Genomic DNA, 25,213 nt, shown 5'->3' on the forward strand with positions numbered 1-25,213 from the left:
AAAGGCTGAAGAGGATTCAATGGACAGTGGTAGAAAAATATCATTACTTTGCTGGTGGGCATTGCATGGCAGTGAACATTTGGAGGAGAGGTGACATTGTGCCCTGAAAACATGCGAACTTAAGAACCATTTCCTGAATAAAAATAAAAAATAAAATATTTTTAAAAGTCATTTCACTTAACTTGATGCTTTCTATGTTGATCCACTTATATGCAGATTTCATGACTTCATTTTTTCTAACAGCTGCATAGTATTCCATTGTGTAGATGTACCACAGTTTCTTTAACCAGTCAACTGTTTTCGGGCATGTGGTTTTTTTTTTTCCAGATTCTGGCTCTCGTAAACAGTGCTGCAATGAACATACAAGTGCATATTTCTACTATGCTTTTTTTGCATCTCTGGGATATATTCCCAGAAGTGGTATTGCTGGATGGAAATGGGAGCTCAATTTCTAATTTTTTGAGAAGCGTCCATATGGTTTTCCAAAAGGGTTCAACCAGTCAGCGTTCTCACAGTGGTGAAGGAGGGTCCCTTTCTCGCCACATCCACACTAACACCTGTTGCTTTTGTTCTTTTGGATGGGTGCCAGTCTCTGTGGTGTGAGATGATGTCTCATTGTTGTTTTGATCTGCATCTCCCTGATGATTAGTGATGAAGAGCATTTTTTCATGTGCCTTTTAGGCCATTAGGATTTCATCTTTGAGAAAGTTTCAGTTCATTCCATCCCACCATTTTCTGATGGGTTTGGATGTTTTCTTCTTGTAGAGTTCAACCAGTGCCTTGGATATCCTTGATATCAGCCCCTTATCAGATGGGTATTGAGTGAATATCCTTTCACATTCTGTAGATTGATTTTGTATTCTGGCCACAGTACCTTTTGAAGTGCAGAAGCTTCTTAGTATAAGATAGACCCATTTGTTTATCTCCGTTTCCACTTGTTTGGTCAGTGGCATCTCATCTTTGAAGAGACCTTTAGATTCGATGTCATAGAGGGTTTTGCCAACCTTGTTTTTCAATGTACCTTATGAATTCTGATCTGATGTTGAGGTCTTTAATCCATTTTGATCATACTTTTGTGCATGGTGTTAGGTAGAGGTCTGAGCCCATTTTTTTGCATGTAGCTGTCTCCAGTTTTGCCAGCACCATTTGTTAAAGAAGATTTCCTTGATCCACTTCACATTTTTTGCTCCCTTATCAAAGATTAGCTGATCATATGTTTGAGTATGTGTGTAAGGATATTCCACCCTATTCCATTGGTCTGTGACTCTGCCTTTGTTCCAGTACCATGCTGTTTTAATTATTATCGCTTTGTAGTAGAGTTCGAGGTTGGGGAAGGTGATGCCTCCCATTTTCTTTTTCCCAAGAATTGTTTTAGCTATTCGTGGGGGGTTGTTGTTCCGAGTGTTTGATCCATTTCTTTGAACAATGTCATGGGTATCCTTATAGGTATCACATTGAATCTGTATAATACTTTAGGGAGTATTACCATTTTGACAGTTCATTCTCCCAGTCCATGAGCAAGGGGATATGTTTCCATTTCCTTTTGTCGTTTTTTATTTCCTGAAGTAGCGTTTTGTAGTTTTCTTCTGAGAACTGAAACTGAAAGGAGGTCCTTTACCTCCTTAGTTAAGCTGATTCCAAGTTAATTGATTTTCTGAGGCATGATTGTGAGCGGGATTGATTTTTTTCTTGTCACGTTCCTGTCTTTCATTATTTGTGTATAGGAAAGCCATGGATTTTTGGGTATTGATTTTATAGCCTGCGACTTTAGTATACAAATCTATAGTTTCTAGAAGTTTCTTGGTAGAGGCTTTAGGGTTCTCTAAATATGAGAATTTTATTTTGTGTTTTAATAACAACCCTTAATCTCTACCTTCTTGGCAAACTTCAGTTGCACGTTGTAATGTTAGCACATAGTTACCAGATTATATATTTCATCATCAATCTTTTTCAGTTTTTAGCTGAAAACAGTGAATTTCAACCTTTTCACCTTTTGGCCTGTAATTCATTCTTGGACAAGTGTATATATACTACATCTTCATAATCCATTTAGTTGGAGTTGGATACCTAGGTTAACTCCATTTCTTACCTATTGTATGGAAAGGAGCATTGGATGATGCTCTGCACTCGTCCTTTTGAGAGAGTCTTTATGTCCTGGGGTAAATGCCCAAAAGTGGAGTTGCTGGGTCATACGACAGTACAATTCTGAATTTACTAAGAACTCTCCATACTGTTTACCACAGAAGTTTTACCAGACAACATTCCCACCTGCAATAAATGAGAGTTCCTTTATCACCATATCCCTGCCAACACCAGCTGTTCTTCCTATTTTTGTTGTGTGCCATTCTCGCTGGTGTGACATAGTATCTAATTGTCATCTTGATTTGAATTTCTCTGATGATAAGTGATACTGATCATTTTTTTCATGTACCTACTGGCCATTCTCTGGTCTTCCTCGGAGAAGTGTCTATTCATTTCCCCTTCCCATTTTTTATAGGGTAATTTATTTATTTGGCTGATCTCTGTGAGTACTTATATATTCTGGGTATCAAACCTTTATCTGATGTGTTGAAAGCAAATATTTTCCCCATTCATTTAGCTGTCATTTAGTTTTAGGTTATGATCCCTTTGCCATTCAGAAGCTCTTTGATTTTATGTAGTCCCACTTTTTTTTTTATTGTGTTGCCTTGCCAGAAGTATCAGATCATTGGCGACAACTCTGATGTCCTAATCTTGAAATATTCTCCCTATATTCTCCTCAATCTGCTTTATAATTTCTGCTATATCTTAAGGTCTTTGATTGACTTTTAACTGACTTTTGTGTGATGTCTAATATATGGATCCAGCTTTAATTACTTTCATGATCTTATTTAGTTTTCCTAACACCAATTGCTAAAGATGCTATCTTTAATCCATTTCTGTTCTCAGCTCCCTTATTGAAAATTAACTGCCTATATATATGGCGTTTTGTTATAGGGTATTCAATTCTGAACCATTGATCAGAGGGTCTATCCATAAGTTTCATTTTAAAACAGATTCCACATTTAAATGTGATCATAGAGTGTTTGTCTTTTTTTGACCTGATTCATTTCATCTACCACCGGATTCCTTTTCATTCATCATGATTGAGTAATATTCCATTATTCACATATTTTAAGGGCTGGAGTGATAGCACAGTGGGTAGGGCTTTTGCCTTGCATGCGGCCGACCTGGGTTCGATTCCTCAGCCCCTCTCAAAGAGCCTGGCAAGCTACCAAGAGTATCCCACCTGCACGGCGAAGCCTGGGAAGCTCCCCGTGGTGTATTTGATATGCCAAAAACAGTAATAACAAGTCTCACAATAAAGACGTTACTGGTACCTGCTCGAGAAAATCAATGAACAACGAGAGGACAGTGCTACAGTGCTACATATTTTATACCACATCTTCATTCGTGAGAGATGCTATTTCTAGAAATATTTGACTATTGCAAATAATGCTGCAACAAACGTGGGAGTGGAGATATCTCTTCAATATCCATTTTTATTTCCTTAGCATATGTGAGAAGTGAGATTACTTGATAGGCTAGCATCTTAACTTTTTACTTATGAAATTTCTGCTGTTTTCTGCATTGTACCAATGCACCTTCCAATAAATAGCTAAAAAAGATTCTCTTTCCTACACATTCTTTAAAAAATTTTTTTATTTTATAAATTAATTCACAATATTTGATTACATTTAATATCCAAACACCAATCCCACCACCATTACACATTCCCACCACCAAATTCGAGATGTTTCCATCCCAAGCCCCAAGCCCTGTCCCAAAACACAACTGAAATAATATATTTCGTATTGTCTGTTATGAAGAACTACTGAATATGTTTACAAAAATGTTTTCATACAGAAAACAGTGTGAAGCTTGTTCTGTTTTGGCAGGAGCCATTAGGGCGTTCTATAGGATATCACTAATATGTTGTTAAAGTTTGAGTGATGTGAACTTTGGCATATATATTTGAAAATATGTATATATGCATATATCTATTTCCCTTTATGATTTGTTGCCTACTATATGAACCCCATCAAATAGGGTGTGGGAATTACGGAGAATGGGTAGGGAGTGTCTGATGCTGTGTAACACAGTCCAGAAATATGTTCACTCACATGTGAGGCTTGGCCCGAGCATATGGGGAGTGGCTTTGAGCGTGGTGGTGGTTGGGTTGAGGAGGTTTTTGGCTGCCAGATCTGGGTCCCTTGGGGCAGGGAGGGCTCTCATCGGTCCCCCTGTGGGGCACCCCCGAGTGAAAAAGCCTGGCGCGGAGTCTGGTGGCATGGCTATGGGGGCCTCATGTTATGCTCCCTTCTGGGAGAGGTAGCTGTGTGATCTGGATGATGGTCGATGAGGAGAGTGGCTGGCCTTTCCTACACATTCTTAACAGTGTATCTCCTGTCTGTGTGTGTTTGTGTATGTGTGTGTGTGTGTGTGTGTGTGAGAGAGAGAGAGAGAGAGAGAGAGAGAGAGAGAGAGAGGAGTGGAGGGTGGGGAAGCCACCACAACCATTCTAAGCCAACCCTGGGTCTGATACTGTGTTGTGATCCCAGGCAGTTCAGTGCTTGGGATCATCAGGATCACACCCTGTGGTGCTCAGGGATGAGGTGGGGCCTGTGGCATTGAGACCTGAACCAGAATATCTCTGGTCCTTTTCTCTTTTAAATAACAACCATTTCTAATTGTTGTGAGGTGCTATCTCATTGCATATTGCATTTCCCTGATTAAGTGTGGCTAGGCATATGTACCAAGTAGCCATTGAAATGTTTTTTAAAAATTTTAATAGACCTAATATTATTGTTTTATTGGTGCAGTGCTGCTACACCTCACTGTTTATATTTGACCACTGTTGTTGACAGTTACAAAGTTTGATTCTTCCAACTTTTCTTTCTGAACGTTGCCTTTGCAATTTAGGTTGGACCTCTTGTGATTTCATAGAGATTTTAGGATTACCTTTTTGCCATCTCTGTGAAAAGTGCCAGTGAAATTTTGATAGTGATAAATATGTTGATTTCTTTAGGTACTATGGACACTTTAAAATGTTAATTTTACTAATACATAACCACAAAACATCTTCACATTTACTTTTGTTCCCAATTTCTTTCATCGATGTCTTATAATTTTCAGTTAAGGAGGTCTACTACCTCTTTGGCTAACTTTGCTTCTGGGTAGCTTATTCTCTTTGATGGTCTTAGAAATAGTATTACTTTTACATTTCTCTTTATGTCAGTTTTTTGTAAGTATACAGATATACAATTTTTGTGTATTTTGTACCCCGTAATTTTACTAAGCTCATTGAGTAGCTCTAATATATTTTTTGGTGGAGTTTTTAGGGTTAACTTTACATAATATCATGTCATCTACAAATAGAGACAGTTTCACTGTTTCTTTTATGATTTGGATGGATACTGTTTTTTTTTTGTCTAATTGCCCTGGATATGATTTCTGTTACTTGTTGAATAAAATGGAGAGAGTATGTACCCCTTGTTTATTACTAATTATAGGAGAAAAACTTTAATCTTTTTACTGTTTTGTATGATGTTAGCAGTGGGTTTGTCTATTTGTTGTGTTTAGGTGCACATTGTATTCCTCTAAACCTGCTCAGTTTGCTGAGTTTTTGTTCAAAAATTTAAAGATATTTAAGATTTTGTCTCTTATTTTTCCAGCGGCCTTATTTCAGAAAGGACTGGAAATGATTTGTTGCCACAGTTTCCTCCCCTTGGATTCCTCTGTTCACTGATGATAATTGATGCATTATTATTATTATTATTATTATTATTATTATTATTATTATTAGACTGGAGCAATAGCACAGCGGGTAAGGAATTTGCCTTGCATGTGGCTGACCCACGTTCAATTCTTCCAGCCTTCTCCGAGAGCCCAGCAAGGTACCGAGAGCATCTCGCCCGCCCGGCAAAGCTTGGCAAGTGCCTCATGACATATTCGATATGCAAAAAATAGTAACAACAAGTCTCACAATTTGTTGTGAGACATTACCGGTGCCTGCTCGAGCAAATCAATGAACAACGAGAGGACAGTGCTACAGTACTTTTATTTTTAAGAGAAAAATTAGCACTGTAGCACTGTAGCAGTGTTCTCCTGTTGTTCATCAAGTTGCTCAAGCAGGCCCAGTAACATCTCCATTGTGAAACTTGTTGTTACTGTAAGGGCTGGAGCGATAGCACAGCAGTAGGGCGTTTGCCTTGCACGCAGCCAACATGGCCGACCCGAGTTCGATTCCTCCACCCCTCTCAGAGAGCCGGGCAAGCTACCGAGAGTATCTCGCCCACACGGCAGAGCCTGGCAAGCCATCCGTGATGTATTCGATATGCCAGACACAGTAACAACAAAGTCTCCAATGGAGACGTTACTGGGCCCGCTCGAGCAAATTGATGAACAACGGGAGGACAGTGACAGTGACAGTTGTTACTGTGTTTGGCATATCAAATACGTCAAGGGTAGCTTGCCAGGCTTTGCTGTGAGGGCAAGATACTCTCTGTAGCTTGCCGGGCTCTTCGAGAGGGGCAGAGGAATCGATCCTGGGTCAGCCAGATCGGCTACCTGCAAGGCAAACACCTACTGATGTGCTAATATCAGAAATGTGTTTAACAGCCTTTTTTTACCTTTAGTAAAATTTGACAAGCAAATAATTAGAAGCAGAATTTGAAAGAACATAATAGAAAACCCTGCTGAAATTATCTACTGTCTCTAATATTTTCTTTAAGAACAAGAGTGGAAAGAAGAGCAAAATGACACAACAATGAAAGAAATTTGTGTGTGATTTATGTGAAAGATATTGCCATAGGGAAAACTAACATGATATTGTTCAGTGAAAAGGCACTGTCAACTGCCACTGTCCTCCCGTTGTTCATTGATTTGCTCGAGCGGGCCCAGTAACGTCTCCATTGTGAGACTTTATTGTTACTGTGTCTGGCATATCGAATACGTCACTGGGAGCTTGCCAGGCTTTGCTGTGTGGGCGAGATACTCTCGGTAGCTTACCGGGCTCTCTGAGCGGGGTGGAGGAATTGAACTCGGGTGGGCCATGTTGGCTGCGTGCAAGGCAAACGCCCTACTGCTGTGCTATCACTCCAGCCCAGTGAAAAGGCGGGTTATAAAATAATAAGCAGATTACTCCCATCATAAATGATATCGAAATAGGTTTTTTTGGTTTTTGTTTGGGGGCCACACCCAGTGGTGCTCAGGGGTTACTCCTGTCTTTGTAATCAGGAATCACTCTGGCAGTGCTCAGAGGACCATATTGGTGTTGGGAATCTAAAAAGGGCAAGACAAATGCCTTAACCCTGTACAGTCTTTCTGGCGACATAAATAGATTTTTAAAAATCAAGGAAAAGTAAGTGAAGATTTTATCCCAAAATACTATTAGTGGTATTGTCTTGAGAATTGGTTCCCACTTGTGGCTTTCTTTCTGCAGTTCTGTTTTTAATATTTTTAAGTTACATGCAAATTACTTTCTAATTGTAAAAAAAAAAGTCAAAAGAGAAAAGTCATAAAAGAACAGAAATATTGATGAGTCTGTTGATTTCATATGAAACTATTGCATTCTTAGTGCATGAATATTTCAAAGCCTACTAATTTGGGTTCTCAAAAATGTCTTCTCATCAGAATCAATAGGAACAGTTTAAAAGACAGATGCTGACCTCTACTCTTCTGGTACAGTAGACCTGGGCTGGGCCTTTGGAATCCCGCCATAAGGAATTAGCAAAATTGGGATACTTCCATACAAGTAAAAAGGCATATTCTCACTGCTTATAAGGTGGAGGAGAATATTTAATCACTTGGAAAGTAATATAGAGTGTCTGAAATGGTTATAAAATAATTTGACGCAATTTGTAGAGAAGAAATTTTACACATGTGCGCATACAGACACCCTCCCCTAAAGAATATGTACCCAAAAAATGTATACGCACTGTAGCACTGTCATCCCGTTGTTCATCAACTTGCTCGAGTGGGTGCCAGTAACGTCTCCATTTGTCCCAGCCCTGAGATTTGAACAGGAGACTCTTGTTCTTCCCAACTCTGCTATATTTGAGGCTCTTTTGGGGTCAGGGGAATGAGACCCGTTATTGTTACTATTTTTGGCATATCGAATATGCCATGTGTATAAAATGTATATAAAATGTTAAAATAACAATTAATAACATACAGTAGGCCTGTCATTTTTGTTTGACTGTATTTAGCAATTTATAATACTTTTTGTATTGATATCACAGTTATTTAAACATTATTATTGGCATCCTTCATAAAGATATACTTGCAAAAGATAAAGAACAAAAACCCCATAACTGAGATCAAATCTTAAGTAATATTTAACAAGTGTTTTTATAAAAGGGAAATCCATATGATAATAGTAGCCAGGTAAGGGCTTATAAATTAAAATGGACATTTATGAGTTACTTCATCAGTTTTCAAGACATCTTGTAAATCTAAACAGATGATACTTCCTGCACCTAGCACCTATATATCTCTTGGGCTGCCTCATCAATTAAATGTCGTTTCGGCAAGTTGAGTAGTCACTTTCTCAAATTTATTGAATTTATGTATTACACCTTTTTATTGAATGACTGTTTGGCACTGTGTTCTGGAAAAAAATAAGTAAGACTTGAACTGTGAAAATAAAAGAGTTAAATAAATGGAATTTTTTTTTAAGAAATTCAATAAACTATGAAATACAATGGTTAACTGAGAGCATAAGATTTGAGGTTTTCATTCCTGGCTTCGTGTGACAACTCACCCTGGGTGCTTTTGAACAGATGTTTTTTTTCTCTGCCCATTGCATTTCTGGGTATAGGTTCAACATCCACATTTCAATTTGTTGTTGATGTTATTGTTGTTGTTTTGGGAGGGGTCACATCTGGCAATACTCAGAGATTCTGGCTCTGCACTCAGGAATCACTCCTGATGTTTCTCAGGGGATTGAGTCCAGGTTGGCCACGTGCCAGGCTGCATGAACATTACCTGCTGTACTGTCACTCTGACCCCGTCACATTTTACATTTTTTTCCCCTGATCAAGGCACTTGGTTTAATTAAAAGTTTGTTAATTAATCTAGGACAATCAAAAAAATTTTATAAAGTCTCCAAAATAAAATAAAAATTTTATTTTTATAAGTTTTTTTGGTGAAAGTGAGAATTCATTCTAAAGAAATCCAAGATGTACTTTATAATTCTATTGTGGGGTAAATTGAATACAAGTCCATTATTCCAGCTTCCATCAAATATGGGGATCATGAGGTCAGGTGAGGAGATATTGAAGAAATAGCCACACCAGGTCCTTGAATGATGTGGTTTCATTCAGTGTCATATTGTTAGAATTTTGATAAAGAGAAAATAATCACTGTCCACATTCAATGAATGACATTAGTCGGGCACTTTGTTTCCCTATAATGTCTTTTGCTTCGGGTCGAAATTAAGTGAGAACTTACTGTATTTACAGCAGACGGAAGAAAACGAAAAATGTCAGGTATAACCATTAATTTAACATCATCACAGTGGGATAAGGGCATGCCATCTTGCATAGCTACTATTTTATGAAGTGAGCTTTTTTAAATGGTTCAAGTACAAAGCACAGTGATCTCTCATAACACACATTTCACCAAAATACACAAGGAGGGAGAAAAGAGATCATTGCTTTATAATTTTTTTTATAAACTGGCCCCCTGGCGCCGTGTAATCAGTGACTATAAAAACCAGCTCCCGGGACCGCACGGCCGAATGCGGCCGTGCAACATCTTATTATGACATCTTATTATCTCATTCCTACTTTGGACAAACTGGCAGGCTACCGAATGTAACCTGCCCACACGGCAGAGTCTGGCAAACTCCCTGTGTCGTACCCAATATGCCAAATACCAGTAACAATGATGGGTCTCATTCTCCTAAAGAGCCTTGAATATAATCTCAGGGCTAGGATGAAGGAGACGTTACTGGGGCCTGCTCGAGGCAATCGACGAATAACAGGATGATTTGTGATTGTGATTTGTGCTTTATAAAGATACTGTGGCACAAAGAACACAGCCAGTCGCATGGGCTGCTTGCCTTTTATTCAGATGGGCTTCTTTATGCTCTTGAGAACAATCACTATTCTTTTTGCATGTGGGAAATATTCCCACTTCTGTGAAGGCAAGCTTAAACTAACCCACGGTCACGGTCCTCCCGTTGTTCATCAATTTGCTCGAGCGGGCCCAGTAACGTCTCCATCATGAGACTTGTTACTGTGTCTGGCATATCGAATACGTCACGGGCAGCTTGCCAGGCTTTGCCGTGCGGGTGAGATATTCTTGGTAGCTTGCCGGGCTCTCCGAGAGGGGCAGAGGAATTGAACTCAGGTGGGCCATGTTGGCTGTGTGCAAGGCAAATGCCCTACCGCTGTGCTATCGCTCCAGCCCCCTAACTAACCCAGTATCAAATTTAAGACTGAAAGCAAAAGGAGAGAAACCACTACATTTCGTTTCCTTCTTCTCTTCCTGACCCTCCTCTTTTTCTTCTTGCTTGTTTTAATTTTAATTTAATTAATGCTGAGGTCACATGGTTTTTGATAGCACAAATGTTTATGCTTTTGGAAAAGTCACCGAACCATTACCACCGTTAAAGTGTCATCATCCGTCCTGTCTTTCTGTTTTAGTCCACCCTCTCTCCATTTGGGAACTTCAGTTCTGTTGTCACAGGTCAAGGGCCCGTTTTTATTGCAAGTTGTCCCTTCCTTTGCTTTGTTTCTTATTACTCCACACATGAGCGAACTCACCTAGCATTTGTCTTTCTTCCTCTGACTTTTTTTAAAAAATCTTCCAGGTGATTCTGATCTCTAGTAAATTGTTAAAATCTACTTTATTATCAGAACTAATTTTGCCTCTGTATGAATACAAACAGAGGTAAAAATAGGAATTTTGGTTGAACTGAATCTGGGAGAATGGATAGGATTTTGATGTTAAAATCTAAATGAAATATGGAAATTGTCTGCCTAGAGGCAGGGGGAGGGTTGAGATGGAGCAGTGGCGGGGGTGGGGAGAATTGGGGCACATTGGTGGTGGAAAATGTGCACTGGTAGAGGGATGGATGTTTGATAAATTGTTTCACTGAAACTCAAACACGAAAGCTTTGTAAGTAACTGTAACTCATGGTGTATCACTGTATCACTGTCATCTTGTTGTTCATTGATTTCCTCCAGCAGGCACCAAACGTCTCCATTCGTTCTACCCCTGAGATTTTACATTCGCGGCCATGCAACCTCTTATTGTCTACTTCTCTCTCTTGGAGAACCCGACAGGCTACCGAGTGTATCCTGCCCGCACGGCAGAGTCTGGCAAGCTCCCCGTGGTCTATTTGCTATGCCAAAACCCAGTAACAATGATGGGTCTCATTCCCCTGACCCTGAAGGAGCCTCCAATCTCACGGTGATTCAATAAAGATAAAAATTTAAAAAATTAAATGAAATAGAAGTGATAGAGAGTTGAATGCCAAGAAACCAGTCCTGAACTGGGTCGACTAGAGGATCTGTAAGGGCTTCAGTGTGGCAGGCTGGAATAAGGTAGCTTGTGCATCCCCAGGAAGAGAGGGAGGGGGGAAATAGATTGTATCTGTGCGAAGGTAGATGGACTAGGACAGACCTGAGCTTATAGTGAATGTAGAGTATCTGTGAGCATTAATGACCCAATGTGTGCTACAGGGCAGAGACCCAGTCACGGCTCCATAGGTGAGGAAGGGAGTGCTGACAGGCCGTGAGGACCACAGGACAGTATTTGAGAGATGTGTCTGAGGCCTAAGTCACAGAATTTGAAAACTGTGCACGCCGTGTTATTTCTTAGTACATAGCACTTCTGGGATTTTTTGAGCCTTCTCTCCGTATTATTTCCCTCAAATAATGGAGAAAGCATTCCCTTGTATTCAAACAGCTAGGGAGCTATTTATTTTACCTTTTCGATATGTGCCTGGAGAATACTAAATGTGAAAAATAAAACTCTGTAACTATGATAATAGAATGAGATTACATGTGTGTCTGCATTTATATACATATACATTTGGTATTCACATATATATATATAGAGAGAGATAGATCTAATTTGTTTCCTGTTTCCAACCTTCCCCAGGGTACTTACTGAGAATAAAGCCGTGAACTTTGCAAGCACTGTACTAGGAGATTTCAATGAGCCCCGGCTCTGTCTCTGCTCCATTATGCTCTCTCACTTGACATTTCTGAATGCAAATATGGCTGACAAGTGTAAATAAGGGCGTCACACCTCGGAGCAGCACCCATTCCCACCTTGCCATTCTCTACCGTGCCTGTGTTCAGGGATGAATTGCCATTTTAATCTTCTAATATTTTCTCAGTTGGAATTTAGCGGAGAGCAATGGTGAATTCTCGTCTTTAGTTTTCCAGGTATAGAAATGAATCTGCTTTCTCTCCTTGCAGAATTCAGCACATTTTCAAAGACCTTAAAAAGATGCTGGAAGGAGAAAAAAGAAGAATACTCAGTGTTCAGCCAGCGGACCGAAGAGGCGTCAGCTACACAATACTTCCAGGTCAGGGAAGTTGGCCTGGATTGAATTGACTTGGTTCAAAGACACACACACACACACACACACACACACACACACACACACACACACACACACACATGCACATACAAAGGCACCCGCCCCTCTGGTTAGATCCAGGCCAGGTAGTGAGTGGAGGGAAGATGACCATTGTACTGTGTGTTCTCAGAGTTTGCTCTCCTGACCATCATGGTCCCAGCCTGTGAAATGGAATGCTCTCTTAGCCACTTACCAAGCTCTCAGCACTTGGAAACATTGTTGTATCTGTCCAAGCCTCAGTTTCTCCAGCTGAGGAAGAGAATTCATCTGAGTGTTGTGGTGATATGAATTTATGAGGTAGGGCTGGAAAGATAGTAGAGCCGGTCAAGGCACTTGCCTTGCACTTGGCCAACCTGTGTTCCACCCTGGTACGGCATATGGTCCCCCAAGCCTCACCAGGTGTTATTCCTCAACACAGAGCCAGGAGTACTGTCAGATGTGATCCATAAACAAACAAAAATTTGATGAAGTGGTATATTTGAAGCACTTGACACAATACCTGCCTGGCACATAAAACATTCAACCAAATGGTAACAGTTACAGTACTGATATTTATTCCTGAATTGTCAGTGCTCATGGATTTATCTGTACTGCATATATCACCAAGTGCCTTGAGTCACGGAAATCGCCACCATCACTACCTTCTACCCCAGGCCCACCCTCTCTCAGGATCTGTACCTAGTTCTGTTTCCCTCTCCTGATTCATGAAGTCAATTTTTCCCCCATCCTTTTAGCCCTGGCCATTTCTTTCTTGACTTTTTTTCTATCTGTACCTTCTCACACTTACTGGTTTGGGAAGGGACACCCTAAATACCCATCTAGTCGATTTCCAGGCCTAAATATATTGGATGGACGAGCTATCCGAGTTTGGGATTTGTTTAGATTCTAAGTATTTCCAGAAATTGGCGATACTGCACCATCTCAGCCCCCAGGGTAAAGGGGTACTAGAGCAATCCAAAGGTCTCAGTAGCTTTGCATAAAGTTGGGGTGTTCTTTCTGTTTGATCCTTTAGAGAAGGGAGATTTCAAAAGAGCTGCTGAGTAAGTGTCTGAGAAGCAGGCAGTAGGCAGGATAGGTTTGGAGCCTTCAGTATATAGAGACCATAGTATCTCTCAGAGCCTCAAACTTCTCTGCTAGTGCTGCCTCGGTCAAGGGCATTGTAAGAAGCAAAAGCTCAGAAAGGAGTTGTCTTGTAGGTTGTTGACTCTTCCTACTCTTGTCTTTCCTTACAGTTTTATGGTTGCATTTCCCAGCAGCAGAATATGATGCAAGATTTTGTGAGGACAGCCACTTACCACAGAGCCATCCTCCAGAACCATATCGACTTCAGAGACAAGGTAATGTTGACAGTGGGTTATTAATCTCAAGCCATTTTAAGAAACATTGTCAAGGTAGAAGACGTGGGAAAAAATAAAGAAAAATAAACACCCTTGTCAAAACTTAGAATTAAGTCTTGATAGATACATATTACCCAGTCATTCCATTTCTAATTCCATAGCCAAAATAATTAAAGACAGATATTTAATTACTGCTACTACAACTACTAACAGGTTTATAGTAGTACTATTTGCAGTAGCCGAACAAAAATGGAAATGACCTAATGACCCATTTACTGTCGAATAGGTGAAGAAAAAAATGTTATGTTCTCATTAACATATGGCACCATGCATCCCCAGGAGGGAAAGGGTATTGCTCCCTTCCACCTTCCCCCCTACCCCTCCGGCAGCAGGGTGGCCACCGCCTCAGAGTTTATAGGAAAGCCAGGTATGAGCCGGCGGTGACGGGGCAACTGCAGTCTCATGGGGAGGGGGGCGGTACCAGCTCGTCCTTCATGCCCTACCGAAGTCAGGAGTTGCCCCCCACAAGCGGCTCTCTGGCACAGCCATAACACCAGATGCACAGAAACCAATCTCATAATTATCTGTCTCTTTGCAGAAATCCAAAATCGCGGCAGCGTGACATTATATGATTCCCATAACCAGTTATAGAAAACAAAGTATTTCACAATGCCTTTTCAGCAATTCTGATTGTTGGAGGGAAAATTTTAAACAATAATGGTGCATCTTTTGTCAAAATAATGAATGTAATCAATGTAGAGAAGAGTTAAGTGTAAATCAGCTTCCTCACAGGCATTGGGAGGGGTAGGAGGGGGGTATATTGGGGTTCTTGGTGGTGAAAAATGAGTACTGGTGAAGGGAAAGGTGTTTGATCATTGTATGACCGAGACTTAAACCTGAAAGCTTAGTAACTTTTCCCACAGTGATTCAATAAATAAATATAAGAAGAAAAAATGTTATGTTCTTACTAAAGTTATTCATATTTATTTTACTCAAACTTATACATGGAATGTATAAAGGGAATGGAATGCTAATATATGATTCGGTGTGAATGAACCCCCAAAATGTGCTAAGTCAAAGAGAGTCAGTACATAAAGCTCATACACATGATTCCATTTATACTAATCTACCAGAATAGTCAAATCTGTAGAGAGAAATATGACTTCGGGTCTCCAGAGGCTGGAGAGGATGGGGTAGTTGGGAGTGGATGCTTAATGGGTGCTGGGTGTATTTGAGGTTATGAAAATATCTTCAAACTTGATAGAGATGTTGGTTGCACAACAAAATATACTAAATGCTAGCGAATTGTGCACTTTAAAGTAGTTAATGGTTCATTTTATGTCATGTGTATTTTACCTCAATAAATAAATTAAACTTTGATTGCCAAGAGCTGAAGAGATTGAATGTACTATATTTTGATGCATGTAACAAGTTAGTGGTTTTATTGCTAAGTAATGAATAGCTTGTACTGAGTCTCTTTACTGATTTTTTTTTCATGGATTCCACAAATGCCTGAATTTATTTCCTTCACACAGATGATCTGGTTGGTAAATGATTACTGACACATTAGACAAATGCTGCCCATTATTCTCCTGCCTATTAAAAGCCAATGTTCAAAATACTAAGCAGCTCATCTCAGAACAAGAGCATTGATTAATGAAATCAACATCTCAGGATCTAGTTTCGTATATTCCTACTAACTAGATTTGTCTTAGACAAAACACCAATCTTTCCAGAACCTCATAAATTATTTGGCTGTCATAGTAATTGTGGGCTCATGCCCTTTGAAATCTGCAGCTTGATTTCTCCGGGAAACTTCTGGTAGACCATTCAGCTAATGATCCCAGTGACGCATGTGTCCCCATGTCTCTGCCCGTTTTCAGAGCCAGGTATCTGTTAATCAAGTGAAAGTCCACATTTTTTTTACCTTATCTCTATGCTCTCTTTTTTAAAATTTTTATTTATTTATTTTTTTAATTTTTATTAGTGAAACACCATGAGGTACAGTCGTAGACTTACAGATTTTTGTGCTTTAGTTTCAGTTATACAATGATCGAGTATCCATCCCTCCAGTGCCCATTTTCCACCACCACAAGTCCCAGTATCCCTCCCACCCCTCATCCCCCATCCCACCCTGCCTCGGTGGCAGGGCATTCCCTTTTGTTCTCTCTCTCCTTTTGGGTGTTGTGGTCTGCAGAAAAGACATTGGGTGACAACCATGTTCGGTCTATAGACTACTTTCAGCATGCATCTCCCATCCTGGGCAGATCTTCCCAGCACCCTTTATTTGGTGCTCCCTTCTCTATCTGAGCTCTCTTTTCCCCTAGCATGTGCGGCTGGCCTCCAAGCCATGGAGTGAACCTCCTCGTACTTATCTCGGCTATTCTTGGTAGTTAGTCTCCTACTTTGTTACTTTATATTCCCCAGATGAATGCAATCTTTCTATGTCTGTTCCTCTCTTTCTGACTCATTTCGCTTAGCATGATACTTTCCACGTAGCACCACTTGTATGTAAATTTCATGACTTCGTCTTTTCTAACAGCAACATAGTACTCCATTGTGTAGAGGTACCAAAGTTTCTTTAACCAGTCATCTGTTCTCAGACTCTCTTTGTGATGTGTTTTGATGAGTCGAATTTGAAAAAGAGACAATGTGTAAGTTTCAGAGCTAAGGACTTCATGGAGGACTGTGATAACCATACTATTAAAAAGTAGGTAGTAGTAAGGTCACATGGAGAACTGGCATCGCAGCTAATAGCCAGCATTAAGTCCCTCCCAGACTTACGAGTGAGACACCATTTTGGACTTTCCAATCCAAATAACCCTCCAACTCAGTAGGAAAATAAAAATGTGGGAGTCCAGGCAAGAATTGCGGAGAACCTGCCCAGACTTTCCCAAGAATTGAGGGGAAAACTTTGTCCTATGGTTATCGGTGTACACAAGAACATTGAAATATGGCCTTGGATGCAGCAACAGATAGTTAAAGCAGAGATCAGAGTTACAAAGTAGTGATAGTCTCTTTATAGTTATTCATTTGCTAAGGCTTCTCCCCGCCCTGAGTCATCTCTGTCTTGCTATTGAACCCTATAAATAAATAAATCTACAAATATTTGTTATGAGGGGTAATTGTATTTTTCAGTTCCGAAATTTATACTTGACTCTATATTATCTACTTCTGAATGGAAATTTTCTTTTTTCCCCTTGGTTTTATATGTACATAATTTCTGGCTGGAATTTTATTTTCATAATAGCTCCTTGAAAGGTTTTGTCTGATTATTAAAACATCTATGCCACTGTTGTGCCAGCTTAAGTAGATTGATTCTCTTCTCCCAGGAATTTGAGATTTTCATTATACTTCATATTCCAAGAAATATTTCATGTTATTGCAGGTATTTTGAGAATTATGAGACTTCCAGTCTTGTTGAAATTTTTGTTTCCCTCACTGTGCAACCTGGTTAGTTTCAGATTGGAAGTTTCATCCCACCAGTGGGTCTTCAGAGGGCAGTGACTTATATATTGATCTAGTTTTTAAAATTTTGGCAAGGCGATTTGGATCCTCTGCATGTGTATGTTACCCAGGGGGCAATCCAGCACTTGGGTGGATATTTCTGCATTTTGATGTGCTATTTAAGTCCAGACCCATGCAAGTATGGGTGAAGAGGACATCAGGAATTTAATTTAAAAACAAAGCAAAAACTGCATGGGATTGTTTTTTTGCTAAGCTTTCCTTTCCATGATCTTCCTAGTAATTCTTCTTCACACCAATCTTTGACCATGAAACTCACTTTGCCATGCACCCCCATAATTTTACCTGTATATAGTCAAGCAGGGTGGATAAAGAGAGACAAGAGACAGTGGCCATTGACCTCAAATTTTGGGAAAAACAATACCATTGAATACAGAGGTAGATACTCTCTCATGCTTTTGCATCATGAAGACTGAGGTAGTCTCTACTGTGAGGGAGGTAGGGGAGGAAAAGCCAAAGGGGAAAAGGAAAGGAAAGAATAAAAGGGGACAGAAGAAGCAGGAAAGAGGGGGAAAGAGAACAAGAAGAAGGTGCAAAGAGAAAGCAGCATTTTTTGCATTCTGAGCATCAGAAGTTCCTTTTCCTGATGCTGAAACCACCCTGGAAATACCTTCTTGTCCACAACCTGATGCCCGTTCCTGTTGAATTGAGTTCAGGATGTGGATGGGATGAGAGAGATGGTTCCCTGATATTTCCGTTCTGGTTTTCTTCCCCAGTCCATTGCTTTTATTTGCTTTTTCCCAATTCTGTGGGTGCAATCTTTGGAATAGACACAGATGGCTGGGTGAAGTGGAATTTCTCTGACTTACACAGAATTGGACACTTTTGGAAAGCCAGATCTAAACACTTTGGTCGGTGAATACAGAAGAAGGATTAAGGCCAGAAATAGCCATACTTGGCCCAAGGGTCTCATTTTCCCTGTATGTGTCTAGGGTCCAGGAGCCTTGCTTGGCCATGGGTGAATACCTGACCATATATGAAGTAGCTATTCCTAATCAGGAGAATCTGATTATGGTTGATGGGCAGAATGGAGATGTAAACTTTTCTTTTTACCAGTATTTTGTATTCAGAATAATACAAAATAATACATTATTCAGAATAATAATGTGGTTAAGTGGGTCTTGATGATGGCAAAGTAGATTTCTTTCTAATTAAAATTTTTTACCTTTAAATCTTAAATGAACTATTAGATAATTTTTCTACTGCTTGAGAAAGTGTCCTGGGGGGTAATAGATTTTATTTAGGGCAACTTATTTCCCTCTAAATTGGCTTAATTTTAATCTGGAATCTATTTTAAAGTTGGATTATAGCTTCTAAAACCAGGTTCCCTAACTGCTAATTCTACAAATTGACTTGATATGTCTCACAGAATTTCACATGGATCATGTCACTTGACTATTTAATTTATGTATCTTTTAATCTGTAGAAATCAAGGTATTAGACCATCCGTAAGGTTGTTCCCAGCCCTAACCTCATTTGAGTCTACAAAATACCCTTTTCCTGCCAGCATGAAATGGGTTTATTTGCCAGTGAAATAAAATAGGCATCCATCTGTTGGGGTTTATGAAGGTGATAATTAATCACATGGTTCATAATTAATTATATCCCTTTCCCCCTCTGAGTTCTGAACCAATTTAGAAATAGACGCAGATGTCAGGTAGAAATCATGATACCAGCTTTATTATCTGTAATATTGTTTGGAGAACGAGGCATGAGTCTGCAGCCAAAGAAGGTTTTCTACTCATTTTCCTCAGAACTGAACTTGCTCACCAGCTTCTATACTGAACAACTGGTCCCACAGACAATTCTCGTGCATGCACCCCCAAACTCCATGTGGAGTACTCCGGAGCGTGTGCTCGAGTAGGCGGTGGACAGGAGGTCTCGCCACAGCGCCTGGGTTCTGCATACAAGGTCTCATCTCAGAGTGTCACCTGTCAGCGGGCCAATTTCCACCACTGGGGTGGAAAGTAGGAGCTAATTACTCTTACTAATCTCTCCTGGGAGTAAATATCTCTGCCCCTCTGAAGACCAGGAGCAAAGTGTCAAAGAAATTAACATCCCTGACATTCTTTCAGTTCCAGAGAAATTAAAATGGTTAGTCCCCTAACAGCAAATCTATCAAATTGACCAAGATCCAAAAGCTTAATTTTTTGGTTTGCTTTTTCGAGTGAAGACTACTTCCTTTGTTCATTATAATTCTTATTATTTACACTTTTATTTAAATTTGCATTGTAGGCACTGTGATTTTCAAAGTTTTTGACTGTAAAATTTCAGTAATACAAGGTTCCAATTCCAATCCCAACACCAGTATCAGTGTTCGTCCACCAATTTCCCCAGATTCCCTCTCCGCTCCCAGCCTTCCCTTGAACAGCATTTTTTTTTTCTTGCAGAATCTTTTATTGAAAATATTTTACTTGCTACAGTACTTTTCTCTGTGTGTATAAAGGTTATGACTATGATGCTAGAAATGACACCATGAACTCATTCAAAGTAGATTTCCCTCGAATTAATACAAATTAGAAATGTTTATGTGCAATTTCAGTAGAGATTAGAGAGATTTGTAGACTTACAAACTCTCGTGCTTGGGTTTCAGTTATACAATGCTCAAGTACCCATCCCTCTACCAGTGCCCATTCTCTACCACCAGTGATCCTAGTAGCCCTCCCAACCCCTCCGCCATCTCCCCCTACTCCACCTCGCCTCTGTTTTGCTCACTCTTTCCTTCAGGGTCTTGTAGTTCGCAATAGAGGTATTGAGTGGCCATCGTGACCTTGAACAGCATTTTTAAGCTCAATAATAATAAGTTTGAGCATCATGTGTATAGTAATGCGTTGGCGCTAGTGGTTTAAATATTTAGAGATGCTGAGGACCCTTTTTGGTCTGGGCGTCTGTAAGGACTCTCTACATTCATCAAACCCTTAATTTTTTTCTCCTTAAAATTTGATTGCCTAAAAATATATGATTAGGTATGACTGCCATAGAGAGGCGTTAGAATGATTGTGTTTTTTGGCCAGTGACTGATTTAATAAGGAACCTGGTACAAGCACACTCGATGCTAAGTGATTTCCATATACTCTTTCTGTCTCAGTGCAAACGACTATCAGAAAAATACCAAGGGGCCTGTGACTTACACAACAAATATTTATTTCTCACAGTGCTTGGAGATGGAAAGTTCAAGTTTAAGGTGTTGAAGGAGCCAGTACCAGATGAGGGTTTGTTTCTTGGTGTGCAGACAGCATTCTTCTTGCCGTATGCCCACATGAACAAGGAGAGGACACACTTTCCTATCTCTTCATCTGTGGATATGAGTCCCATCATGCACGTTCCATCCTTATGGTAAATTGCCTTTCAAAGGCCCCATCTTCTAACACCATCACATCTAAGATTAGGGTTCCAACAGGAGTTTTGAAATGGCATAATCATTCCGTCCATAGAAATTTCTTTGTTATCTTTATAATAACTTTATGATTATGCGCTTCCATGAAAAAAGCATGGGGGCATGTGAGGGACTCAAGTGGCCAAGAACTGTTCCCCTGGTCGGCCCATGGAGATGGATGGACCAAGGACCAGGGGAACAGAGAAACAGGGCCCCAGGCTGGTTGGTAGAGAGTTTATTTCTCTCTCCTCCCCAGTGTAGTCTGATCTCTCCCCTTACGGTGCAACCATAGTGGTAGTTTTGGTCCCAGTCCCATTTGGTCATAGTTCCATCATCCTAGTCTCCTCATAGACCTCAAACTCCTCTCCTTTGTTATCTCCCTTCTAGTTTCATAGTCTCCTCATAGTCCTCGTATTCTTGTCCTCAAAATTCCAATGTCTCTTCTTTTTCCCTTACAGCATAGTTATCTAGAAATCTGAAGGGCGTACACATAGGTGGGGTTAAACATTGTCATAACAACAAGCAGAGGTAAAGCCACTCCTTTAGGGGAAGTTCTAAGAGATTAACTCAAGGACAAAATCTCATCCGAGGGTTCAGCACTCCAGATTACTAGGAGATCCGCTCAAGGGCAGGATTCCACCTAGGGTATATTGCTTTCTCCTTTCCTCAGCTAGTAATCCATTTAAACAACCATAGTAAATTTACTTCTTCTAACATTTCTAGTCATTTTGTATGAACGCTGGAGCGATAGCACAGCGGTAGGGCGTTTGCCTTGCACGCAGCCAACATGGCCGACCCGAGTTCGATTCCTCCACCCCTCTCGGAGAGCCCGGCAAGCTACCGAGAGTATTCGATATGCCAGACACAGTAACAACAAAGTCTCCAATGGAGACGTTACTGGGCCCGCTCGAGCAAATCTATGATCAACGGGAGGGCCTTTACTTTACTTTACGTTACTGTATGAACGCAGTAAGAGATATATTAAGCTTAAAGGTTGGCTCTTCCTGGGGACATTTCACTATATATCCCAGACCATAGTCCTCAGGCCAGGTTAGTTCTTCCTAACCCCAGCAGGGTCTTTTGGGGTCATGATAGAGTTTGTTCCACGACCATCCTCTTAAATTATTATACTTATGGTACTTAGCTTGTCTCCTTTCGATGCCAGGGTAGATTACACCTTGCCTGGGTCCATCCAGTCGGGACCCATTTTTTGGAGTGTTGAGAACTAGTCTGATTTATCTGATATTATCTGATTTCATTAATGATTTTATAGTCAAGATGAGAACCTAATTAGTACTACATAGGAGCCCATACATGTAACTCTAGGAGGGTACTGCCTAGGAGAAGTTTGACTGACATTGTTAAAGAGACTTATTTTGTTTCTCTGGACCCAATAATGGGTAAAATCCCATGAAGGGGCAGAGTAGTAATTCATCAGGTAGGCAACTTGCATTCAATGCAGTGAACCCAGATTCTGTCCCTGGCATCACATACAGTCCCCAAGCTCTGCCAGAAGTTATCCCTGAGCATAGAACCAGGAGTAAGCTATAAGCACCTCTGGGTGTTGCCAAAAAATAAAATAAAATAAAAAATAAAACCAATAAAATGCACAAATATATGAGGCATCATTGCATTATTCATGAGAACTGGATCTAGAGAACTGAGTTCGAGTCCAGCTTAAGACCCAAAGAGATAGGAACAGTGGATAAGGCACTTGCCTTGCATGGAGTTGACCTTAGTTTGATACCTGGCACTCTATATGGTCCCTGGAGACCTACCAAGAGTGATCCCTAAGCTTAGAAATCTAAGTATGGTCACACAACCAGAAAAAAAATGTTGGAGCATACTCAAACTCCATCTTGGTCACTTCTCATGCACCTGGTGTTGAATATTATTTGGTTTGTCTTGAGGTTGTATGCAGGCTCTCAGCTAACTTTGTGCATCTGTGTGTTTTCCAAGTGTAAAGGTAAGGTAAAGGTAAAGGCCCTCCCGTTGATCGTCGATTTGCTCGAGCGGGCCCAGTAACGTCTCCATTGGAGACTTTGTTGTTACTGTGTCTGGCATATCGAATACTCTCGGTAGCTTGCCGGGCTCTCCGAGAGGGGCGGAGGAATCGAACTCGGGTCAGCCATGTTGGCCGCGTGCAAGGCGAACGCCCTACCCGCTGTGCTATCCAAGTGTACTGCCTATTATTAGAGTCTTACGAAATGTCCCATAACATGAACTTAGCATACTTATATCATTATGATTGTTATTATTACCATTTGATAGTCCTGATATGGCTCTGATGTTCGATGTTTCCCCCTCTGCTCTAATTGTGGAATCATTTAAATCTTGATTTTTGTGACAATTCTGCCTCCTTTGTGCAGTTATTTATTTATTTATTTATTTTGCTTGGGGACCACACCCAGCAGTGCTCAGGTGTTATTCTTGGCTCTGCAATCAGGAATTACTCCTGGGTGTGCTCGAGGGACCATATGGGACCATACTTTGTAAGGAGTTAACCGGGGATCGAACCCAGGTTGGTTCCTTATAAGGCAAGAGCCCTGCACACTATCCCATTGCTCCAGCCCCTCCTCCATGCGGTTTTCATAAAAATCCATCCTTGGCCAGACCACTGCTAGCTGAGAACTCCATTTGGAAACCATCCATGAAGCTGACCCTGCTGGAACCCATCCCTGCTCCCCTCCTCGGAGTTTCTGTTAATTGCCATCTGGCTATTTTTAGGTTCTGCAAGTGTGGTTAGGGCACATGCAGGGGAAGTCCGCCCTGCTGAGGGTGTGGGGCTGTGTGAGCTGTAGGGTTTTAATTTGGAAATGTTTTGACACTTCGTTTGTCAGGGTACCAGTTGCTGGAAACTTGTGAGAGTGAGCAGGCGCCAAGAGCTTATTATTATTATTATTATTATTATTTTTTCTAAATCGGCATGTTCACATGGGAGAGGGTCCCTAGTTGCAACAGCTGCTTGGGTGCATCCAAATGTGAAGCTGACGAGGGCAGATGGAATTCAGCGATTTGAAAGCTCGAAAGAAAACATAAATAACAACAACAAACACGCAGCAACCCGCTCAGATTGTCAGCCAATGTGCAGATGTGCAGAGCCTGAGTGACAGGCTCTTCCATTGGGAGTTTCCTTGGGTGTATAGATTTGTCATTAGTTTGGTCAAAGGCCCTCAGGTACAATTACAATCCTGCTCTGAAATTTTCCCCCAACCCCACCGATGCACACACATACTTTAAGCACCGAACGTCCTGTCTTAACCTGGCACACTGAAGCCTGACCTTGATATTCCATCTGAATAGAGCCCGCAGCCCAGACTTACTTAGTACTCTTGTCTGTGAACTTGTTTCCTTCCCTTTCCCTCTTCCTTCCCTTTATTGTTGATGTTGCAGTGACCGAAGTTGCGTACGTTGCTTTCAGTGTTCCAACAACGGTCCTTAGCAGCAGTTACACATTTTTCGCTGGAGGGCTTGCACGCATGCTGACTGGAGTGTACGCTCTTCCACTGTGGTGCTTGAGATCCTCTGGTTGTGGTGTTTGCTGAGAGATAATACGCAAAAAATAATCTCCAAAATCATGCTGTAGAATTGACCCTGGAAAGAGCCTTCATGCCAGACAAGGACACCACAATCAACACAGCTTTTCCCTGAGCCCCTCAGTGTTGTCCTTAGAACTTCTCTCTGGTGCACTGTAATCCAGATGTCAGTGGGAGGGGATCTCACCCCAGTGGACTCTTGAACTTACTACTTCTTTACATCTGAGCCCTCCCATGCAAAGCACCATCTCACTGTTAGAGCCATGGTCATGCCTGTGTTTTAGCTGCAAAGCTTCTGGAAGGCAGCCTTGAACACCTTTGGCATCCCTGGCAGGAGGCTGGTGTTGGCTTTACAACTGCGTTGTAATGCTTGTTATGACTGAGCTCAAATATAAGAAGGGGTAAGTAGCCGAGAAGCACAAAAAGAATAGCAAATGCCCATCATATCATACAATGAGCAATCTAATGTGTCAGTCTAATAGTATAAATAAGGGACCAGAACTATATTGGCTTAGCTAACTTGCTACTGGATACGAACCTACTAAGTCTTAGATACAAACCGAAAGAAACAAACCTTTATTACCCCTTGATTTAGGAAGCAACAGAGACGCATTCTTTTTTTTTCCTTTTTTGGGTCACACTGGTGATGCACAGGGGTTACTCCTGGCTCTGCACTCAGGAGTTACTCCTGGCAGTGCTCAGGGGACCATATGGGATGCTGGGAATCGAACCTGGGTCGGCCACAAGCAAGGCAAACGCCCTACCCGCTATGCTATCTCTCCAACTCCAGAGAAGCATTCTTTGTATGTTTTAAGTTGCT

At 40.8% G+C, this 25,213-nt stretch overlaps 1 protein-coding gene across 1 annotated transcript in view; it reads left to right on the forward strand.

The window, feature by feature from the left end:
• The window catches only part of LOC130016241 (histone-arginine methyltransferase CARM1-like), a 327,432-nt gene that overhangs the window by 176,700 nt on the left and 125,519 nt on the right, over nucleotides 1–25,213 (forward strand). Inside the window, exons 3-4 of the mRNA XM_056106917.1 lie at nucleotides 12,456–12,565; nucleotides 13,852–13,956. Of these exons, the coding sequence (XP_055962892.1) occupies nucleotides 12,456–12,565; nucleotides 13,852–13,956 (215 nt within the window). The remainder of the gene's footprint in view (nucleotides 1–12,455; nucleotides 12,566–13,851; nucleotides 13,957–25,213) is intronic.

This window comes from Sorex fumeus, unplaced genomic scaffold (genome assembly GCF_029834395.1).
Source record: "Sorex fumeus unplaced genomic scaffold, SorFum_2.1 ptg000149l, whole genome shotgun sequence".
In the NCBI taxonomy this organism is placed as follows: domain Eukaryota; kingdom Metazoa; phylum Chordata; class Mammalia; order Eulipotyphla; family Soricidae; genus Sorex; species Sorex fumeus.